The sequence below is a fragment of the Nematolebias whitei genome, chromosome 17, assembly GCF_014905685.2.
Source record: "Nematolebias whitei isolate Nwh7 chromosome 17, NemWhi1, whole genome shotgun sequence".
In the NCBI taxonomy this organism is placed as follows: domain Eukaryota; kingdom Metazoa; phylum Chordata; class Actinopteri; order Cyprinodontiformes; family Rivulidae; genus Nematolebias; species Nematolebias whitei.
In genome coordinates this window covers 39,549,960-39,564,977 of record NC_056514.1, presented here as the reverse complement: position 1 = coordinate 39,564,977, position 15,018 = coordinate 39,549,960, and the positions used below count along the sequence as shown (strand labels likewise).

At 43.9% G+C, this 15,018-nt stretch overlaps 2 protein-coding genes across 3 annotated transcripts in view; both read right to left on the bottom strand.

Annotated features, from left to right (window-relative positions):
- arf2b (ADP-ribosylation factor 2b) overlaps positions 1–1,510 on the bottom strand; it is a 4,631-nt gene extending 3,121 nt beyond the window's left edge. Inside the window, exon 1 of one of the 2 annotated variants that reach the window (XM_037691675.1) lies at positions 1,423–1,510. The gene's annotated coding sequence lies outside the window, so the exon portion shown is untranslated. Of the gene's footprint in view, positions 1–1,165; positions 1,339–1,422 lie in introns of those variants that run through there. The other variant, XM_037691676.1, reaches the window with a different exon arrangement.
- A 1,390-nt stretch (positions 1,511–2,900) lies between these two features.
- LOC119423565 (mitogen-activated protein kinase kinase kinase 14) lies at positions 2,901–8,683 on the bottom strand. Its single transcript, XM_037690964.1, has 11 exons — positions 8,234–8,683; positions 7,876–8,010; positions 7,259–7,388; positions 7,057–7,185; positions 6,841–6,945; positions 6,242–6,405; positions 6,004–6,154; positions 4,644–5,138; positions 3,379–3,615; positions 3,205–3,305; positions 2,901–3,114 (listed from the first exon to the last, which is right to left on the bottom strand). The coding sequence occupies exons 1-11, from the start codon at positions 8,681–8,683 to the stop codon at positions 2,950–2,952; spliced, it is 2,262 nt and encodes a 753-aa protein (XP_037546892.1). The 3' UTR covers positions 2,901–2,949.
- Between the last annotated feature and the right edge of the window lie 6,335 nt (positions 8,684–15,018).

Below are 15,018 nucleotides of genomic sequence, written 5' to 3'. Positions count from 1 at the left end.
GGTGGGACACACGTCTGGTGGGACACACGTCTGGTGGGACACACGTCCAACAGACCGGCTGCAAAAACACCCGGAAACCAAACGCACAAACACCTCACGTACAGATGAGTAAATATAAAAAGTGTGTTTTGTTCAGTCGGAGACACGAAGGACCGCGGGTGAATGAAAAGCTTCAGAAACATAAAGATCTGAATCAAAAGAGTTTTGGCTTCGAAGCATAAAAAGCATCCGAGTGATTTATTCATTAAAACCAGACTTTTCCCTTTTGAGTGACTTATCTTTATTAATGTTTGGGTTTATGGAAATGTCACGTTTCAATTTTAGGATACATTTATTTATTGTACATACTGTACATTTATTGTGTGGTTTAAAAAACAAAGACATATTTTTAAAAAATCACATTTGTTACAGTGATAATTAACACAACAGCAGCTTAAATTCATTATTTTAATACAAACAAAATGCTGCTGAGACAGAAACAAACAGTTCATACTTAAGTCTTTTTTGATTAATTCCTATTTTTTTTACCATTTCGTGTACACAATCACAGTTAAAATCTATGTTTTATCTCAAAATGTCCATTCTAATAATTAATTTCATTAATATGTGAACCAAAATGATAGATCAATTTAAGTTTAAATTTCGGCATCGACGTGCAAAAAAAAGAGCTTTAAATTCAGTTTTACCTTCAATTAACTCTCATGTAAACACTATCAGTTACTGAATGTCCCACCTGTACAAGTTGTAGGACCTATAAATAAATTAAACTCATTATAACTCGATGTTTAAAGTTTAATTTGTCAGGTAGAACCTTATCTCCTGAGCCAACTTTAGCCGGATTAGCCTCAACGTTAACTAACCCGTGATAAGAAAGGCCTTCCCGGCTGATAAAACTCTTCATTACCGATTAAAGTTGGTATGACAGAAAACCAAATACAGCCGGAATAATCATAAATCTAATAAGCGTTTAAGAATAATTAATTAAGTAAAATGTAACGAAATAAAACAGCTTTAAAAATGAGCGACCGACCGCTTTAGCTGTTAGCCGATGCTAAGTTAGCTTCACTAAGGGCGGATGCTTCTGCTAGCCGCTAACCAGCACATACTTAACAAGAAGCGTCTTTTAAACACTCAGCGGTTCGTTACAAACACATCCAACACTGACCTACAATGACAAGCGTCAGGGGAACCGAAGCCCAGTTCGGAAGGATAAAACTCGCAGTGACAGCTCTCCGGACCGCCGTTAACAGGAACTGTTGTAGCGCGCTAGCTGCCGTTGGCTAACTGCCGCGTCACTGTTCAGAGAACACAGTGACGTCACGCTAAACGCCACTCAAACCGAGCCGTTTGAACACGACGACAGCCGCCACACACGGCGCAACCTTAGAGTACAAGAATACGCGCGTTTCAGTGGTTCTTTACCTCTACAAAGACAGCTTCTCGATCTTTCCGTTATCTTTCACTGTCACTCCAAAATGGCGTCTTGCGCAACCAGGGAGACACCGGCGTTACGAGCGCTTCCCACTATGAAGTCGCGGCCAATCACAGTGCGAATGGTGTAGCTGAAAGCCCGCCCCCGTCCTCCGCTAGACCAATCACAGGCGACGGAACATCCGCGAGCGTGAACAGTGAACAAAATGTCGAGGAAGTGAACCTCAGAAGTTGTTCAAGTTTCAGATTAGCTGTCGGAGTAGTTGATGTGTATGGCAGGCCGTTTTAGCATATAATCAAAACAAGTCCAAAGGCGGAGCTAATGGTGGGCTCAGCTAGGCCCAGGCCCACCACCTTCATGAAAACAAAGCACATCTGTGGTGGACACAGCTTCGCTAACCCACATTCCATTAACTTAAAAATTAATTTTTGATAACTCTAAATTGCTAAACAGGTTTACAAACTGATCTCTCTTGAAAACGAGCCGTGACTCAATGAGACTACCTGTATAAATAAAGATTAAAATAAAAACAAATTTAAAAAGCAGAAGCTAATTTTACTAACGGTTCCCAAAGTTAGTGAAAATGCTTAGCTGTTAGCAGATCTGTCCCCACCACTGATTTCCATAAATTAAAAAAAATACATTCATTGTTTGTATTTGTCCCAACAGTTTGTTCATATTCTGATCCATTTTAATTGGTTTAATTGTCAGGGCAGCCAAAGTCTATCTGTAATATGTTTAATTATATTTCAATGTCTCTTTATAAACTACTTTGGGATGTCCAAAACTACAACTGAATTGACTTCACTCGCAGTCATAAAAAAGTTAAATTTTTATTACAGATTAGAAAAATATTCATACAGAAATCTGGAGCCAACACTGGAACACATTTATTATGGAAAAATAACATTAAACTTCCTCAAATATTAATTCCAGTCAGAACGCACAAGAAGCATTTGCTCTAAAAAAAAAAAAAAAAAAAAAAGCTTCCCTACATATTAAATGATAAATGGTCTTGCCATAAAAGTTTTAAAGGAGACAACATGTCCTGTATGTAAAAAAAATGTGTCCAAACCACAACACAGGAAAAAGACAAAGAGACTGAAACGATGACAGGACATGGATGGTTTTGTAAACATTTTTTTTATATATTTAAAGGTCGAAAAGTCCAAATGTGACACAATAAACACCCAAACAGAGCAAGGCAAACATAAAAACTGTACCACTAAATAGAAATCATATTTTAACAAAAATAAAATGCGTAGATAGAAAAGTTAACACCATGTAAACAAACAAACATAAGAATATCACAGCTAAAATCAAAAATACGCTCTAAAACACTAAAAGACGGCGGAGTTCTGTTGCGAACATTTCCACCCGGCAGTGACCCGACCAGACTCTTCTGGACCAGCAGATCCAGGGAAACACCTCCAGGATGTGAGACGAGGTCCAACGTGCGATTCCTGAGAAAGTTCTGCTCGTTTAAACGTTTGTTACCGACCCGAAACCACGGGAGCTCATTCCCTGAGCTCCAGCCGGCCGTCTCGGACCCTCCACCTCCAGCGCTGGCACCGGTCCGGAGCGGGAACGCAGCAGAACCACAAACCGGACTCCTGGATCTGCTCGTCGAAGGACACGGTCTTCCTGTCCAGAGTCTCCAAGGTGAAGGATTTCCCCGACATCTGAGGTGAAACAAAAAGAAAAGAAATTTAAACTTTATTTATTTTTTAATCAACATCAGTTCTTTTATTGTTCAGCCGGACTTTTCGTACCCGGTCACTGACTCCGATGGCAACGTGGCCCACCTGGACCCGCCGGCTCTCTCGGATCCTCAGACACGCCCCCTGGACGTTCTCCACCCAGACGTCCACACCTGGAAGACACGTCGGGTCTTAATGCCGAGTCACAGCTGACGCCCAGAGAGAGAGGAGGAGGCGGAGTTTTACCCTCGAAGCAGCGTGGAGTCGTCTGATTGGCCGAGAGCAGCCACTCCAGGTGAGCGCCCGCCCGACTGTCGCAGGAGGAGAAGACGCCCGAGCTCAGGTCGTCCGACGAGTGATCCGAGTCGTCCGAGTCCTCCTCCGATTCGTCCATCTGTGACGAGTCGGAGCAGCTGAAGCAGGACGGCGGGTCGTCTCGAGGTTCTGGGCTCGGGGTCTGAAGCGTGATGCCTTCAGGTACATCTGGAGAAAATCGTTTTAATGATTCTAATCAACAAAAGTTACGCCAAAATCGGGGAATAGAAAGCCCACCCATCAGGTCCAAAATCACAGAACGGACCCGGTTCTGAATCGATACAGTTCTGAACGTCACGTGAACAGAACAGGTTCCACCAAGTCATTATTTATTAAACAGAACCTGGTCCCGTCTCCCGGTCCAGCAGCTGTAGAACCTCCTTCAGCACCAGAACTCTCAGCCGTTTCCCGTTTGTCTCTACTGGTTCAGGAGGACTTTTGGACCACTCTTCTTTCCATCGTTGCTTCATCGAGGTCCACCACAACATCTCAGTCAGGTTCAGGTTCTGTACTCTGGACCGGTGCAGCACCTTGGTTCTGATCTTTCTGACCCGCTCTGTTGTAGATCAACTGCTGTGTTTGGGATCATGGTTCTGTTGGGCCCAGTTTCTTGGACAGATGGACTCATGTTTGGTCTCCAGAGGAGTTCTGGTCCACTCAGGGACTGACAGGAGCCCAAACCATCAGCCTCCACCTCCGTGCTGACAGCTGGAGGAGCTGTTTGCTGCAGTGCATTCTGGGTAAACATCTGTCCTCTGCTCTGGTTCTGGTCCAGAAGTCTTGTGGTTCCTGCAGATGAACGTAAGTGGAGCTGCTATGTTGTTTTAAGAGAAAAGAGGCCACGACCTTTGACCTTTGACCTGCTGACTGAGGCCTGCAGTGTCACTGCACGGTCTGACCTTCAGGGTGAATCAGCTCTCTGAAATGTTTCCTCTGGTGAAAAATCTCTCGATACTCCAATAGTCTGGAAATGACCTTTGACCCTCCCAGATGCTTCTCTGAGGTCATTGCTGATGTGTTTCCACCTTGACGTTGGGGCTTTAATCTTGTTTACTAAACAACGACTTGGCGGTATCAGATCAGGTTTTCTTTAGTCCTGATCTGTCAAACTCCAGAACTGAAAGAGGGCGGACTTTCTCTTTACCGAGACTGAATCAGAATCCTCCACCAAAACCTCGAAACCAAAAAAGACTCACCATCCCTGAGGTACTCCAGTTCTGCGTCTGATCCCCATGAGGCCCGATCCACCTGTAAACCTTTCTGCAGCAACGGGAAAACCCCTCGGAGGCCCCGAAGGTACTCTGTGGATCCAGAGGAGTCCCATTCCTCCTCCCAGTCCCTCTCATAGTCCTGATCACTTTTGAGGCACCAGTCCTGGTCCTGGTCCTCCTTGCCCATGTAAATATCAACGTCTGACTCGGAACCAGTCTCCCAGTCCGCCTCGTCGGTGTAGTGGTCCCGTAGGGACCTGGGATGAGAGTCCCAGTCCCTGGCTGGACGATCCGTCTCTGCTTCAGAGTCCAGGTCTGAGGCGTCTCCGTCCCGGTCCTCGTCCACCGCCAGAGTCCTCCAGGGGCTGACCCAGACCACATCTGGAGCTGAAGAAGATGATGATGGGTCATTCGGCACATCAGAACCATGAAACAGCTTCTGACGGGCGGTGCTGATGGAAACTGGACTCAGACCGCCGACTGTAGAGACAAGAAGCCGTTCGTTACGCTGAGTCACCGTTCAGTTTCCTGTTTTAGCTTCTACTTTTTGACTCTTCGGCTCTTCTTTCAAACCAGGGCTATTTACCTGGCGGCCCGCGGGCCGGGTGACTTCAATCCGGCCCGCCAATGACTTCATAAGAAAATAAAAAAATATTTTTTGGGTTCTGTTTATTTCATTTATGATTCAACGCAACAAAACAAACAAATGTCAACGGTTTATTTACAGAATGACTTCGCTGGATGTCCGGCCCTCGAGCTGTTTTGTTGAGGAACCCTGTTTCAAACTCTTCGGCTCGATCGGGAACGATGCTCTACGACATTTAGTTTTTGTAACTTTTATACTTTTAAATTATTTAACTTTAATTACGTTTTTTTGTTTCTTTAAAAACATCGTTCTCTGAAATCGTCTCCAGTTTTCCTCCATTTTGGTTTACTTGCGCTCATTTTAGCTTTTAGCTACTGTCTTACTAAATTAGGCTTATAGCTACAGAATAGCTAATGTAAACATTTAGCTGAGAGTTTGCTAATTTAAGCTTTTAGTGTTTGCTGAGCTAATTTACAGTTTTATTAAGTTTTGCTAACTTGAGCTTTTAGCTGCAGTTTTGCTAATTGAAGATTTAACTTTTTTGATAATTTAGGAGTTAAGCTAATGTTTTTCTAATTTTCGGCCAGTTCTATTTTTAAAGTTTTGTTTTCTGATAAACTTCAGGAGTTGTCCGGCACGCAGACTTTGATTTTTTCTACTTTTTATTAAAATTAATTTGATTTTTATTCAAATGAGGTTTCTGTGGTTTCAAATATAAATTCTCCACATTTAGCTCGTAGCTAACGGTTCTGGTCCAACCTGCTCTGAGGGCTTTGGTGGTTTTCCTCCGGAGCTCCTCGGCCGACGCTCGGCGGTCCGGGTCCTTCTGGAGTCCGGACCGGAACACTTCGGCTGTGAAGTGGTTGCAGCTGGACGGCACCTCCCACAGAGGCGGAGGCTCGTTAGCGACCTGACAAACGAGACATAAACACGTTTGTTTGTTTGTTTACACTTTTGTAGTTTGACCCAGAAACGAGCGGAGAGGCGTCCGACTGACGTGGAGACACAGCGGATGGGCGAAGTAACGAGTCCACGGCTGGCAGCCGTTGAGCAAGCACAGCAGCATGCAGCAGCTGCTCCACACGTCGGCCCGCGCACACACCGGGTCGCCTCGAGCCACCTCCGGGGCCATGTGGGACTCCGTGCCCGGGAGGGCGGCCCCTGCAAAAACAATCATCCAAGGAATTAATGTCCGACGCTGAATCAACGTTCCTGCCCGTCCCAACATGCTCCTCTTCCTCACTTTCTTTTCCAACTCTCTTCCTCACTTTCTTTTCCAACTCTCTTCCTCACTTTCTTTTCCAACTCTCAGGAAACTAAAAATACTGTTTTAACCTGAGAATCAGACACCATCGGTCCTGACAGTTTTACATTAAAAGAACGTGTTTTCCTCTAAACACAAACTGAAAACTTCATTTAAATGTCGGGAAACTGCAACAGCACAGTTTGAGGCGCACACCTCCCTTGGAGAAATGGGTTCTAAATCTTTTTGAACCCATAAAAAGGATTTTGGTGAATCTGGGCCATAATATTTGTGACCCGTGCTAAAGAGGAACGTTTCAACATCGAGTTAAAAACGTTTCAAGTTGAACTCACCCCTGAAAGCCTTGGAGCTCCGTCCGTCTTCGTCCAACGTCTGCGAGAGACCGAAGTCACAGAGGAAGGTGTCTCTGCAGTCCGCAGACAGCAGGACGTTGTCCGCTGGAAGAAGGTGGACACGCAGGGGTCACGATTTGTTCCCACGACAACCGTCGGTCAGAAGGCTGCGTCCAAAACTGAAGAAGCTTCGGTTCTGAACGAGGCCGGACCCACCTTTCACGTCCAGGTGGACCACCTTCCTGTGGTGCAGGTGCTCCAGCGCCCCCAGAATCTGATGGAGGTAATGCAGGGCCAGGTCTTCAGGGAGCCGGGTCGTCTCCTTCAGGAGCCGGGCCAAACAGGCTGTGGAGGTTCAGAGACTCCGGTTCGTCGGGTTTCAGAGCAAAAAGGAGGTTTATGAAACGGGTCGGGTTACCTGGTTTCAGGTCCATGAAGAGCACCACGTTCAGTCCGTCTCTCACGGCTCCGAACAGATCCAGGACTCGAGGAGAACTCAGGGAACTCCAGGTCCTCACCTCCTCACTGCGGAACAGACCCAGGGGGATCTGACAGGAGAACAGGAAACATGACCCGACAGAATTAATGCTGAGTCAGCATTTGTTACTATGTTAATGATGAGTCATATTTTATGACATTTAACTACCCTAATGCTACATTAAGCTAGTCTTTGTTATTTTTAGCTCTAAGCTAGTGTTTCGCTGCTTTTAGCTTTTAACTACCCTTAATGCTGCTTTTGCTAGCCTTTAGCTAATTTTAAGTTTTAGCTAATCTTTTGCAATATTTAGTTTTAAACTTGCCTTACGCCACATTTAGCTAGGTTTTTATTCCTTTTGACTTTTAGCTGGTGTTTCACAACTTTTAGTTAGCATTTTGCAACATTTAGCATTTAGCTACCTTTTTACAATGTTTAACTTTTCCTCAGCATTTTGCTACTTTTGGTACTGCTGCAAAACAAAACTGAATCTTTCTGCTTTAGCTTCAGATTTTTCAGCTGATTTCGGCAGTCGTTCTCTCGAGCTTCAGGAGTTTTACCCTTTTGGCGGCACATTTGAAGCCGGTGCTTCGATCCTGGACACAGAACACGTCGCCGTAGGAGCCGTTCTGGACGTGATGAAGAACGCAGAACTCCTCTCCCTCTCGGTAACGTTGATTTCTGGGCTGCAGCAGCTAAAACACAGAAATTGACCCAGATCAGAAAGACTCTCAGCTTCTACCACATCGGGCTTTAGCCTCGTATCAGTAAAATCAACTGAGTTGTAGCCATGTTGTTTGTTATTCTCGATTAGTTATGTCGGCCATATTGAAATGTTTTGACTCCAACACCCAGTGAGAGATTCAGTAACATCAGACATGCAGTTACACTGTCGCCCGCCCCACAGTGATAACCTACATGATGGAAGACGAGTCCTTCGTTGGCGGGTTTAGTCGTCCTCCAGACGTCCAGAATCTGTTTGACTGAATCTCTGAGCAGAGCCGGGACAAACGGCTTCGGTATCTGCGTCACTCGGCCCCTCAGCCTCTCCAGCACCGGGTCGGTGGTGTCGTCAGAACCAAAGGTCCTCTGGGACTCGCTGCTCAGAGCGTCGGACCACTCTGAAACTCCCAGCATGCTTTGCAGGAACTCAGAGTCAGAATCCTCCTCGGTCTGAGGGGAGGAGTTAAACCCGGAGACGTGCATCAGGTCAAAGGTCAGATCTGAAGGACAGGACGAGTCCGACCGGCTCTCCTGAGAGTCTTCAGACAGGTCGTCTGGGTCTGTCAATGTCCTGTGCAGCCGGTTGCCGTGGCAACAGGAGTCAGTGAACGGAGGCGGAGGCGGGATGATGTGAGAGGACGACATCGTCTTCAGCCAGTCGATCTCCTGCACCCACAGACCCTGGATGACCGGCGGTTCCTGGCCTTCCTCAGGTCTCCGCCGGCGGCTCCGAGTCTTCCGTCGATGTTTCCTGCGGTTCCTGAGGAGTAGCTGCTCTTCATCCTTCTCCTCCTCCTCCTCCTCCTCAGAGACTCTGGTCAGAGCGGCATCTTCACCGAGAACTCTGCAAACAACAGGAAACATTGACTCAAATGTTTTCTGTCAGTTTCCAACATTTTATTGGTTTTCACAGCAGCTGGAAGATTAAAGGTGGAGCAAGAAGACCTCCTCTCTGTAAGACTTCTGGCCTGGTCAGAAGACCTTTTCTCCACATCATGAGTTGTGTGGAGGCCTCTTTGAAAACTGACCAGGTGAGAAGTCCCCGCTTTGAAGCCTCCTGACCAGGTGATGTCAATATATTTATATAGTTCATAGAAACAACACAAGTTGATCAAAGTGCTTTATCGTGTTCGTGTAGTCAAATTAAAATGAAGAGAAGAAGAATCAGCTCCATCTGGTTCTCAGACTCTGCCTGGATCAAACGCCTGAGAAAAGGACAAGTCTTGATCAAAGAGTGAACGTCTCGACAGCCTCAGCGTCTTTAAACGATCAGTAAACTCTTCCAGTTTTGGAACAGCTGCTGGAAAAAGTCCGATCACCTCTGGACTTGTTTGGATCCAGGGACGTCTGAGAGGAACTGGTTGGTAGACCAGAGTGCTCTGACTGGAGTGTAGATGTTTAGAAGATCACATAAATATATATATAATGTATAACATAACATAATAAAACTTTAAAAACAATTTAAAAAGTCCACCCTGAAGTGGACTGGAAGCCCGGACCAGGTTCTGTGTTCATGTTTTCTAGTTGCTGTTAAAAGACGAGCTGCTGGTTCTGGACGGTTTGTAAACGATGTGAAGATGATTTATCTAAACCAACAAACAGAACATGAAAATAATCCCAACGAGAGGTAATAAAAGCCTGAATCACCGTTTCAGGGTCAGAAAGGGAGACCAGACTTCACCTCGGCGACGAGTCCAAGTTGGAACTGGATTTATCTGTTTGTCTAATTTAAAGGAACCAGATTCCTGACAGCAGAGTGGCTGCATGAAGCCGAAAGTGTCCGGAGCATTACATTTACCAAAGCTGATGACGTCAGTTTTATTTAATTTAGATTCAGGAAGTTTAGTTTCAACGAGACTTTCAAATCATTCAGACAGTTCAAGAGTGTTTCCATGGAGTGACCCTGTCTGACTTCACGGACAGATACACCTGAATATCATCAGCAAAGCAGTGAATAAGAATGTTAGATTTTATTAAAATGGACCCCAAAGACAAGTAAAGACTAAAAAGCAGTGGACCTAAAATACACCCTTGAGGGACTCCACAGATTAGAGGAGCCACAGATGAAGAACGAACAGAAACACTGCCATCAGTCAGGTAGGATCAGGACCAGGATCAAACTGTGCCTTTGATACGTCACCTGCTCGAGCTGTGACAAGATGTTCTGGTCCACAGGCTCAAAAGAGCAGAAAGCTCTAAAAGCACTAACGAAACGTTTCTACATTTTTTGTTGTTGTTTTGCTTTGTTTTGTTTTTTGAATGTCCAGAGGACCAGATTGAACTTTTTTAGATTTTTCTACCTGGACTATTGAGCAGCATCAGGATATTTTGAGAGGAAACGTTTTTTTTAAAGTAGTAGCTTCATGTTTTTCTTCTTTGTGAGAGGCTGAGATGTTTCATGTTCAGAAGAAGCTGGAGCACAGTCTGATGAGAGAGATGATCAGAACAACTAAAGTGCTGCAGCACGGTGAGAGGTTCTGGTGAGAGGTTCTGGTGAGAGGTTCTGGTGAGAGCTGGAGATACCTGTGTCTCTGGCCCGCCTGAGACCCAGAGAAGGGACACTGGACGTTGGACGGACTGAACTCCTGGAAATCTTCGCCTGAAAACAAAAAACATGTTTGATCTTTGTGTTTTTGACTTTATTAAAAACACATGGAGCCGTTTCTTCTGGATCTGGACCGGCTCGGTTCTGGTTTGAAGAGAAACGGTTTTGTCTTTTAAAAACTACATTCACAATAAAAAAGATTTGCTGCTTTTTCGTTTAAAGCTTTAAATCTAACGTGAACTTCACCAAACACACTTTAAATGTTTTCACAGCAGAGAACTTTAAATATAAAACTCCACTCAGAACCTTTAGAACACGGCCCGGTTCTGTGCAGCTCGTGTGTTTCGGTCCTTACGTTCTGCCTGAGCCACCACCGACACGCAGGACTCGTCCTCCTGCTCGTCCACCAGAACCTGCTTGGCGGTGCCGTGCCGCATCACACGGGTCAGGTGGGGTCCGACGGTCCGGACCAGGCGGTCCGTCTGCTCCACACACCCTAGGCTGGTGCCGGACCGGGCCTCAGAGTCAAACATCTGGACTGAAAACAGCTGGAAAAGAAAATTTCAGGGTTTTTTACAAAACAGCTAAATTTATTTTTCATTGTATTGTTTACTTTAAAATTAAAATATTTAAAATAAAAATATATCTGCACATTTTGTATTTTATACCTTTTATACTTTTAAATTTATTTAATACAATTCTTTTTAAAGATTTTGACAGTTGAGTTTAGGTTTTATAAATGCTTAAAAATTAATTGAATACTGGCGGCAATACTGGGGTTCATTTGGTAGAGATGCTGCCTCTCAGAAAGAAGGTCGCTGGTTCAAATCCCAGCAGGGGGCCTTTCTGGGTGGAGTTTCCATGTTCTCTCTGTGCTATGTGGATTTTCTCCGGGTACTCCGGTTTCCTCCCACAGACTAAAAACATGCATGTTAGACTGACTGGTAACTCTAAATTGTTCCTAGATGAGAGAGAGAGAGTGAATGGTTGTTTGTCTCATTTGTCTCCGTGTCCCTGTGATGGACTGGAGACCTGTCCAGGGTGTCCCCAGCCTCTTGCACAGTGATGGCTGAATAGACACCAGTAACCTCCACGACACGAAAAGGAAGAAGCGAGTAAAAATGATGGATGGACTTTAATACTGTATTGTTTATAAAGCCTGACGGATGTATCTGTAGAATCGATATTTTAGGCCGATATATCGGTTGGGCCGATATTTAAGCTGACATAGATGTTTGGGGACATACTGTATCGGCAATAAGTGTCCCATTATGCGCCGATATAAACACAGGGAACAAGTCACGTGTCCTTACATGAAAAAGGCGTAATTGTACAATGTATCCAGCAGAGGGCCATAAAGACTACTTTCAAGTCATGACCTTAAGTTTCACTTTCACTTTCAGCACAGCCGAAGAATAGGGCAATACTATGTAGCGCATTTAGCTGAACAGAGCATGGTAAGTTTATTTTAACTGATATGTAAAATAAAATAAATCAACAACAAAATTCTCTTCAATCATCCAACCCGCTTGTCATTAGCTACGTGCTTCTCAAGTTAGCTTGTGAGAAAACCTAGCATAGGCTAATGGCTTGTAACCATTATTCAGGTTGGTACCATCTGGCAGAATGAGGTGGTTCCTCTGGTAGAACAAAGTGGGTACAAAAAGTCATTTGTTCCCTCTGCTGTGAGTGAAGGGTCCTATTTAAAAGTATATTCACATGATAAACCTGTCTGCTGGGATGTTTTCATATTTTTAATGTATCGTGTATTTTAGAACGTTTCTTTATCGGGTTAGCAAAGCTTTTTATACAATTTATGACATTTTTAACTTGTGTTGTTTTTTTATGAGCCAGATGTCAAAGATAAATCTTCATTTCATGGAATGTTATGGACAATAACGTTTTATTGAATTGACTTGTAAACTTTATCCAGAACAAAAACTTTAACGTAGAGGTAAATATATATATCGGTGTTAGTTACGTTCTTTGTTGTCCTCAGTGAAATACATTGTCTGAAATCTTTCCTTCTCTGCTAAGAAAAATAAACACTCTGCGGTCAGTACTAATAAGACTTTTAACATGACTGACGGTGTAAACAATGAACAGGAAGGGAGTTTTTGTTTAATTTATATTTTTGTAACACACTTGATAACTTTATGGTGAATAGTGGAGGATAGAGAACTGTTTTTATGACCAGCGCACCACTCGTAAACCTACAGTAGAACTACAGTGTGGACCTGATTAGCTTCATGGTTGCTAACAGCTGAGCTAAATAAACAAGCCCTGCTCCACTTGTTGTTTTCTTAGATTGTTGGGGCGGACAAAGCTAAATATATTTCAGCCATTACATCGGTGATCGGCGGCTGCCTTCCCCTCCCAACATCGGTATCAGTGATAGCCAAAATTTCCACACTGATCGGGCTCTAATTATTTATATTATTGGTACTGTTTTATAATTACTATCATTACTACTATAGTTATTACGGCTATTTTTATCACCATTATCACCATTATCACCATCAACATCATCAGTAATGGACACAGCTAAGCAAAACGTTAGCTTTGCTAACCCATATTCTGCTAATGCTGAGACACTAAACAAGTTTTAAGAAATTAGCGAGCTAACATTAAACCGCTAACCGCTAAGACGACTGTCACTCAGTGAAATGTGAAATTGTCATTGTCATAGTTTTTTTGTATGTTTTTTTTTTGTTTTGTTGTTATTATTCTAATAATAATAAATAAAAAAAAGATGACTGTCACTCAGTCCACGTCACAAGTCTTCGTCTTCTTCCAGTTGAAGCTGCATCGACCAATCACGTCTTGTCAGGTGAACGCAGTCAGCCAATAGCGTGCCTCGTGAACTCTTCAAGACACGCCCACAACAGGAACAAGCTTGTGTAATGTGATAAATGAAAATTAGTTCAACCATTAGCTGTTTGTGGATTAACGGAACTGTGCCCACTTCTGATCATCATCATCCTCATCATCATTATAATATTAATAACATCATCATATTAATAAATATAATCATCATTAGTATCATCATCATGATCATTAGTATCATCCTCATTATAATATTAATAAATATCCTCATCATCATCAGTATTATGAACTATTAGTTGTAGAACTTCTTTAACTGAATTTGTTTTGATTACCAATAATTGATCAGTTTCTCATTTGTTTGTTTTTTTCCTTAAGCTGCCTCCCCTCTTTATTAGAACCACAGTGGAACCGGAATTGGACCCGGTGTACCGGCTGTTGGCATGTGTGGCAGTGGGCGTGAACGACCCGACACCGTTTAGACGAGTAAAAATAACCCGCAGAGCTCCGGGCTCAGAGAGACCAACAGGTCTTCTAGTGAACAGCTGTCAGAGCTGCTCTTCATCACGATGACAGCAAACTGACCAAAACACACACACACACACACACACTGATATACACACACACAGATACAGACACACACACACATACACACACACACACAGATAGACACACACACACACACACACACACAGGTCCCTCATACAGAGAATCTTGGTGAGAAACTTTAATCTGAGATTAAAAACACTAAAACTGAACCCAGGTGAATCAGGACCCTCATCTGGTCCTCCAAAGAGACCAGAAACTAAGTCCAGGACCCTTCCAGGTCCACAGAACCCCCCCACCCCCGAACCCCAGAATCGAACAGCAAACAGGTGATTTTACCTCCTATCCAGTCGCAGACTCGGGTCAGATCCAAACAGGTGTCCCAGTCCGAGTCTCGGCTCGTCCCGGGTCGTCTTCACGCGAGCTTCCTGCCGGCTTCTGCCCCCGTAGGCTCTTCTGATTGGTCAACGCTGTGTCAGACCCCGCCCCTGTAGGCTCTTCTGACTTGTCCAGGGTGTCCGACACTGCCCCCCCCCCCCACACACACACACACAAACACACACACAATAAAATGTTCTAGTGACTCAATAAAACAAAGATTAACACAACGAAACACAGATTAACAGATTAAACTGAACTCGATAAAACACAGATTAAAAGATTAAACTGAACACAATAAAACACAGTTTAACAATTAAACTGGACTCAATAAAGCACAGATTAAAAGATTAAACTGGACTCAATAAAACACAGATTAGCAGATTAAACTGGACTCAATAAAACACAGATTAGCAGATTAAACTGGAACGCCTCTGAAGACTTTGAAGGACACCAAGAAAAAAATTCAGTCGATATTTTGAGTCCACATTTTGTCCACGAGCTATTTGAGAAGCATAAACGGAACCAAGCTGCTGCCTCAGGCTCTTTGTGGTAGCCATGGTAACCACTTTCTCACTGCCTGACTGCCAAGATAAAGACAGGCAGACAGAAAGACTGAAAAGTAAGCCTCAAACAGTCACTGCGCCAAAACTACAACTAAAACTAGGAATTAAAAAAGCTAAAGTGA